This window comes from Lipotes vexillifer, unplaced genomic scaffold (genome assembly GCF_000442215.2).
Source record: "Lipotes vexillifer unplaced genomic scaffold, Lipotes_vexillifer_v1.1 scaffold442, whole genome shotgun sequence".
NCBI lineage: Eukaryota > Metazoa > Chordata > Mammalia > Artiodactyla > Lipotidae > Lipotes > Lipotes vexillifer.
The window spans coordinates 851,591-859,846 of record NW_006790311.1 but is presented as its reverse complement, the minus strand read 5'-3'; the positions used below and the strand labels follow the sequence as shown (position 1 = coordinate 859,846).

At 45.2% G+C, this 8,256-nt stretch overlaps 1 protein-coding gene across 2 annotated transcripts in view; it reads right to left on the bottom strand.

The window, feature by feature from the left end:
* Positions 1 to 4,887, bottom strand: part of EI24 (EI24 autophagy associated transmembrane protein) — a 12,969-nt gene extending 8,082 nt beyond the window's left edge. The window contains exons 1-2 of one of the 2 annotated variants that reach the window (XM_007463600.1): positions 4,841 to 4,887; positions 2,005 to 2,117 (exon numbers count right to left, since the gene is read on the bottom strand). In XM_007463600.1, coding sequence (XP_007463662.1) covers positions 2,005 to 2,046 — 42 coding nt within the window. In that variant the 5' untranslated portion in view covers positions 2,047 to 2,117; positions 4,841 to 4,887. Of the gene's footprint in view, positions 1 to 2,004; positions 2,118 to 4,428; positions 4,679 to 4,840 lie in introns of those variants that run through there. The other variant, XM_007463599.1, reaches the window with a different exon arrangement.
* Between the last annotated feature and the right edge of the window lie 3,369 nt (positions 4,888 to 8,256).

Below are 8,256 nucleotides of genomic sequence, written 5' to 3'. Positions count from 1 at the left end.
CAGCAGGAAAAGTACACAAGTAAACCAAAAGAAAAAAATAAAGAAATAAAAATTTATAGTTTAGTAAGTACCACAACAGATTTATGTCCAAAGTAGAGTGGGAAGGACTAGGGTATTCAACTTCATCAAGAAGCAGAAAAAAGGGGACTTCCCTGGTGGTCCAGTGGTTAAGACTCCGCACTTCCAATGCAGGGGGCGCGGGTTCGATCCCTGGTCAGGGAACTAAGGTCCCACGTGCCACGCAGCCAAAAAATATATAAATAAATAAATAAATAAGGGCTTCCCTGGTGGCGCAGTGCTTGAGGGTCCGCCTGCCGATGCAGGGGGACACGGGTTCGTGCCCCGGTCCGGGAAGATCCCACATGCCACGGAGCGGCTGGGCGCGTGAGCCATGGCTGCTGAGCCTGCGCGTCCGGAGCCTGTGCTCCGCGGCGGGAGAGGCCACAGCAGTGAGAGGCCCACGTACCGCAAAATAAATAAATAAATTAAATTAAATAAAAAAGCAGCAGCAGAAAAAGGCGTTCTGGAAGCAATGGCCAACCTGGATTTAAGAATGGCATTTTCACCTATTGTTATGAGCAAAACCAATTTTAGAGAAAACTGTCAGGATACAGAGAAATGGACAAGTTTATGAAGTATCTGCCGGTAGGAGCATAAATTGGCAGCATGCACCTGGTCTTTTATCTATGAGTAATGTTTAATCTTATTTTGCTTTTTAACTTCTAAATCTTCTACAAAGTTTAAAATTAAGATAGTTAAGTTCAAATGGCTTAGGGCCTAGTATATGCTAGGATGATGACAGCATCCCCACTTCTGAGATACTTACAGTCTAGTGGGGCAGACAGACACACAAAGTTCACATTGTATAACTGATCCAGGGTTGAAATTTTATCGCACAAAAGGACATAAGGTATTAAAAGAAGATCACATGAATTCTCTTTGGCCCTTCTAAGATATTCCTTCAATTTCCCCCCTCTTTGATTCAAAGATAATAAACTTAAACACTCCCACTCCCCGTCAGAACTCGCCCCTCTCCTGCTCCCGGGAGTAGAGCTACAGGGGCTACAACTAGGGCATTAGACCTCAGACAGCCACTATAATGGAATGTTATGCTACTGATCATGTGGGTGACTACATCCTAAACAGATCTCTATGGGACATTTTTCTAGGGCATCATCATCTCCGCCTTGTAGAATGGGAGAATAAGACAGGTCCTATAATGTAGATCTGGACAAAGTAGTTTAGGTAATAGCACTGTACCAATGTTCACTGCTTGGTCTTCAACAACATACCATGGTTACATACGATGTTAACATTAGGAGAACCTGGTGAAGGATATAGGGGAGTTCTCTGTACAGCCCTGCAACTCTAAAATTATTCAAAAATAAAGTTTAGGGAATTCCCTGGCGGTGCAGTGGTTAGGACTCCACGCTCTCACTGCCAAGGGCCGGGTTCAATCCCTGGTCAGAGAACTAGATCCCACAAGCCATGCGGCATGGCCAAAAAATATATACATTGATAAATAAAGTTTATAAAAAAAAAAAAAAAGAAGGGGCTTCCCTGGTGGTGCAGTGGTTGAGAGTCCGCCTGCCGATGCAGGGGACACGCGTTCGTGCCCTGGTCTGGGAAGATCCCACATGCCGCGGAGTGGCTGGGCCCGTGAGCCATGGCTGCTGAGCCTGTGCGTCCGGAGCCTGTGCTCCGCAACAGGAGAGGCCACGGCAGTGAGAGGCCCATGTACCACAAAAAATAAAAAAATAAAAAAAAATAAAGAGGGTCTGGGGCCAAGCTGAACAGGGTTTCAATACTACAGACACTCACTAGACAGTTCTCCCAAGTTTCTGCGAGATGCAGGATAATACCTCTCCTTCACGTAGTGTGGATTAGAATGAAAAGTTGTAGGTGAAGAACCCAACAAATATAATAAAAATTTCAAAAATACCTAAAGAATTTTCTAGTCAGTTCCTGCAGCAAAATGGTCAAAAGATGACTTGACGTACTCACTCTGGCAAGGTCCTGCAGAAATGTTTTGACACTGTCAGCCATCTCTTCACCGCCCAAACTATCAACTACACAAAGGAGAGAGAAGTGTCCCCAAATGTCTCATCATGAAGCACCTGGAAACAGACGGAGCATAAGGGGGGAAAAATATTTATCTTCAAGTTACTCATGTACATTTCTACATGATGACGTCTTCCACATACTTCCCCCATCGAATTGCAGTAGATTCTAGCACTTAGGTAGATACTAGCACAGTTAACTGAGTGAGGTTATACCTTTAACTACTGAAAAACCTGAAATCAATAAATTTTTAAATCACTTACCACCCTTTCACTTTTACATGGACTAGTAATCTCTTCTCTGCACCTTGATGTCCCTAACTATCCCTCCTACACGTCCCAAGGACTTTTGAGAGTTGAGATCATGAGATGGGTGATAATTACACTTCAATATCCTTCTAAGCAATATCTGTGCTTGATGTTACTTGAATACAAATACAGGAGCAAAATGAAGGTTCTAACAAAAATTACTAAATATGCACTTCATACACAGGGCACTCCAGCACACAGATAAATTCAAAGTATGATGTGAAATTTCCCACCAAGACCCCCAAATATGCCTTCCCTGTTTTCCAACTTTAAATGTATACATATATGCACAATTTTAACAAGAATGCAGGAAACAATGAATTTTAAACTAGGCCCAAAAAAGGTTAAGTCCACGTGTATAAACATTCTTTAACACACTACAGCTCTCCCATTTTATTTATTTCTTAGGTGAATGAGAAATCTAGCTTCACAAAATAATAACTTGAAAGTTCATGTGCATAAGTATTTTTAAAATACTACGCTCCCATGTAATGTCTAAGGTGAATGGAAAACCCATTTTCAAAAATTTAATTAAGGACTTGGGATTCTAAAATTCTCAAACCTGACTAAACCAATCTAGGGTATTCTTAATTTAAGAGATAGACAGCTTCTATACACCTCGAATTTCAAAACATAAGCACACTTTCCCTAATGACCACTTCACCAAACTGTACCTTATTGACCCAACTGGACTACTGCCACCCAGAACAGGAAGAGCAGGGAATACAGCAGAGGGAAGGCAACTTGCACAACACTGTATGTACCATCTTCTCCTTGGGTCAAATCCTACCCAGATGCACTCACTTCAGGTAGAGAAGTTTCTAGGGTAAGAAACTTTTGTTAATGCTCCCACTTAAAAACAAACAAAAAACACCTGAGTGATAGGATACTCAGTGACAGGTGAATCGTCAATGCTCAATGATGATACATGAGACAGCAGTTTCTAAAGATTATCACGGATTCACTTTTAACCATCTACTTCCTCATCTATGAAGTAAGAGTATTGGGCTTCGCTGGTGGCGCAGTGGTTGAATGTCCGCCTGCCGATGCAGCGGACGCGGGTTCATACCCCGGTCGGGGAAGATCCCATATGCCACGGAGCGGCTGGGCCCATGAACCATGGCCGCTGAGCCTGCGCATCCGGAGCCTGTGCTCCGCAATGGGAGAGGCCACGGCAGTGAGAGGCCCGTGTACCGCAAGAAAAAAGAAAAATAAATGAATGAATTAAGAGTATTAAATTTTTTCATAGGTTTTGAGTACAAAGTGCAGTAACATGAAAATAAAAACTTAACTTCTACATAAACATAATCCCACTACAGAGTGAGCTAGTGTGGGAGTTTAAGGAAGCCGATTAGTTAGTCTGGGTTTCTCACAAGGTGCTGACACAGCTGGAAGCATGTGGGTCCTAATCCAAGGAGAGCTGTGTTAGCTGAACCATGGCCATTAACAACTGGCTTCTGCAAGTACCAAGTGGCAGGTTACCTACTGACCAATAGTGGCCTGTGAAGGACAAGTCACTTCAATTTTATATGCAGATTCTATTTGAATTATCCGGAATATCCAGAAATATTATCCGGTTTGACAAAAAGCTCAGGCATGGAGAAAAGCAACCTGCCACGATTTGAGACCAGAGGCTGTATAACACGGAGGGAACCCTCCAACTGTGGTGGACGTAAGTGAGATGCATCTGGTTCACAGCATTTCACAGACGGAGGAACTGAACCTCTGAAGTTAAATGGCTTGCCCAAGATTACAGCACGTGAAAGGCTACTGCGAACTTCAAAACCCCGGTGTCTGAACCCTCAGTCGGGGCTTTTTACTCAAGCTTTGCGATGAGGATTTTTGTTTAACCCAAGCATCCCACTGACAAAATGTCTCGTAAGCCTGTAAATACAACTGGCCATTAAATTCCTAAACAGTCATGAGAACTTATTAAGCATCTACTGAGGCACGGTCCTGTACTTTCTAAGTCACTAAACCCAGAAACCCAAGTCCGGAAAGCAGGAGGCTGTCACATCCCACTCCAGTTTCACTAAAGGTAAGCATCCTCACATCCCACCGGGCTCCCTGGATGCTCAGAGCCCACAGGTCCCTTCGGACGCGTTTCCCCCCAGCTCCTTGGCAAACCCGACTGGAAGCTGGTCTCCCTCCGCAACCACAGCCGTGCACGAGGCGCGGGGCACGCTCACATCCCGTCACGCGGGGAGCTAAAGACAGCCGCGCCGCACCTGGGCAGAGGCTCGCCCGCGACCGCTGGCTGCGTCCCGCGCCCCGCGCCCCGGCCCTGCCCCGCCGCCGCAGCACCTTCCCGCCAGGCGTCCCCGCGCGCAAGCCTCACCTGCACCTCCCAATCCCGCACTCGGGCCCTGCTGCCCTCACACGCCCTCGCCGCCCTAGCCACCGGGGCCCCTGCCGCGCGCGCAAGCTGCGCGGCGCCAGGGCCTGGTTCGGCAGAACTGCACCTACCCGGCAGCTTTGCCACCGCAGCTCCGGCCCAGCCCCTGGCCCACCGCTGGCCCACTCGGCTCCTCCACGCCCCTCCGCACCCCTCCGCGTTCGGTCACCGGCTCCCGCCAGGGCGCTCCCAGGGCCGGGGCCACTGCGCCCACACTGGGCATGCCCGGGCCGCACGGGGCCGCTGGGAAGTCGGGCGGGCGCAGAGTCCAGCCGCCCGGGCGGAGGGGGCGGGGCCGCAGCAGAGGAGGGGGCGGGGCCGCGTGGTGACTGAGCCTGGGAAATGCAGTCCGTCCTCTGGGCCCACCCGCGCCGCTTCCGGGGTTGCCGTCCTTCCTGGTCCCGTATCGTGTTCTTTGCTCTCTCCCATTTACTTCTGCAGGGTTGCTTGTCTCTCTATTATGAAGCCTAACAACAGAACAATAAAATACAGAAGTATCTTGGTCTCTTTGGTTGGAGACTTCAGTAACCAAAGGGTACTAAGCAATGATGGGTTTAAATCAAGTCATGAAATGACTAAGAATAGGTCAAGCTGCCATGCAATTCGGCTGCATTAGGCGTGTTCTCTGACAGCAAAGTGTTGGCTGAGATTAAAACGATCAAGTAAATAGAAATGAAACTGTGTTCATCTCTGTCCCCAGCAGTCCGTCTCTACCACAGGGACGGCAATTTCTTGGCATCGAACCATCAAGCCTGACCTATAACCTTTTTCTCCCCTATTCCCAGCCTCTTATATCTCTCACTCCCCATTTTTTCCTCTTTTTTCCACTTCCTATTTTCCTTCACCTCTAGGTGTGCTTAGAGATGCTCTGCTCAGGCCACCTATAAAATCAGATTTTTACAACTGGAAGCTCTTTAGTATAACCTTACGTAGTGTGAGCCCAGGTATCAACTGACTTACTCAAGGTCAGTGGCAGAACAACTACCCAGACCTCCTGACTCTCCTCTAGTTAGTGCAGTGGGCTGGGAGGTGGGGTCGTTGACCTCTTCTACCCTGCCCAACTTCCAGCCCCAGACGAGTCTGTTCTGGACTCTGAGCCTGTGGAAACTACCTTCTCTTTCACGAAGAGGGTCACGAAGTCGAAACTAACACGATGGGAGAAGAGAACTAAGCATTCAGAGTAGCAGAAGCCCTGAAATAAAAGGTCCAACCTGGGATTTATATATGTAAACTCCTTTGGAGAGGGGACCTCTTTCTTATTTATTTTAGCCTTGGCAATAATCTCATTTTCACTGAGACCAGATCTATGAATACCCACTGGTTTCCTTTTCTTATAAATCTATTGCTTGATTTACTCCACGATTGAAATCATAACAAAGAGGAGACATTCCTAAACTTCCTTTTTGCCCCATATGAGTAAATATCTTCAACTATTTATTATAAGGAACTACATAGAAAAGATTTTTATTTCTTTTGGAATTTTGATTAAAATAAGCAGTTTGCTGAGGCTTAGATATCTTATTATAACGAGACTAAGTGGTTTAATGATAAACTGATTATTGTAATTATTAATTACAATAGCAATTTCTCCAAACTCTATCGTTTCTCAAAAGTGTGAATTTAGGGGACCTCCCTGGTGGTCCAGTGGTTAAGAATCTGCCTTCCAGTGCAGGGTACATAGGCTCTGTCCCTGTTCAGGGAACTAAGATCTCACATGCCACAAGGCAACGAACCCTGCCACAACTAGAGAGCCTGCGTGCGGCAACCCAATGCAGCCAAAAATAAGTAAATAAATAAATATTTATTTTTTAAAGTGTGGATTTAGGAAGAATTTAGTAGATATGAGTCTACTCTAACTTGCTTGATGGAAGGACATCTTACAAATCCCAACACGTATAATACAGTCCAGATTTTTAAAACAATAATAATTATACGTCACATTTTTAAAGAGCTCTTGCATACTTATTAAAGATTAGATGCCATCTGTGAAACAACTAGGAGGGGCATTATTTTCCTAATTTTACAAGTGAGGAAGCTGTGTGGCAGAGCATGAAACTCAGAAAACTTGATCTCCAGTCTAGCTATGAGCCTTAGTTTCTATAGCACAAGGCTGCTAAATGGGACCTATATGAAGGTCCCTTCTAACTCTATGGTTCCTTGATTTAGTGAATTGGTGACAATACCAGATCCAGAGGCCAGATGTCCTAGTTTCTAGCCTTGGAATCTTCCAGGGGAGAGAGAGATGCTGTGGTTTATTAAGTATCTACCATGTACCAGGGCTTTCCTATTTATTATTTCACAACAACCATCTAAGTGTTGTAACTGATCAAAAAAAAATCCAACCAGGTTTGGCGGATTCCCAGAACCATGCCTTTTTCTTTACCATACCTGCCTTCTGTTGTGGATCACAAGGCCACCCAGTTAAATTTAGGCTTTGTATTATCACCACTAAAGTAGCACTCCTCAAATTTTAATGTGAAAACCAATCACCTGGAAATCTTGCTAGGTTCAGATTCTCATTCAGTCCATCTGGGGTGAGAACCAAGACTCTGCATTTCTAACAAGCTCCCCGGCAATCTACATAAGCATTCGCCTAGTGCCTGTTCTCTATCTACCTACCTTGGCTAGAAGTTTGGAATGCTTAATGCCCTCAACTTTCTTCTCTTCAGTGGGAAAACAGACAAGGTAATGCAACGTGATAAAAACGAAGTCTTGAGGAACAATGAGGAATTAGCAAAGAGAAGAAAGGGTGGGAAGGGAATTCTACTCAGAGGAAAAAGCACAAGCAAAGCTACCCAGCATATTTAGAGCACTGTAATTTGTTCATTATGGCCAGAATAGAATAGGAGGAGAAATGGCAAGAGATAAACTTCCAATTTACTGAGTGCCCTCTATTTGCCAGACCCTTTTCAAATAATAGGATTTAGTGGTAAGCAAGACAGACAAGATGTCTGCTTTAATGGAGTTTACATTCAAGTAAATAGATAGAATAGAATAAAATGAGGTAATAGTGATAAGTGATTTTTAAAAACAAGCATGAAAATGTCATAGAGAACGGCTGGCAGGGCAGCTGCCGTTGGCTATTTGAAGGGAAGGAGCTGACTTGAATGTGTTGAGATTTGAATACAGAGAAGAAGCCACAGACAAGGTCTGGGGTTAGCAGAGGAAACCAAGGTCTGGGGTTAGCAGAGGAAACCAAGTACACAGCCCTAAAGCAAAAACGCGCTGGTTTAAAAAAACAAAAACGTGCTGGTGTGTGGCAGGAACAGAAATAAGGACAGTATGGCTGCACATATAATGAAGTCTTAGTTGCCTGCCTCTCCTTTACCTCCCACATCCAATCAATTACCAAGTAGTTTTGATTCTACCCCCTAAAAAATGTGTTCAAATCCACCCCCTCAATTTCGTCTCAACTGCCACCATCACCTTTCACCTAAATTATTGGGAAAGTCTTCCTGCTTCCAATCAGCTACCTCTAATCCATTCCCTACA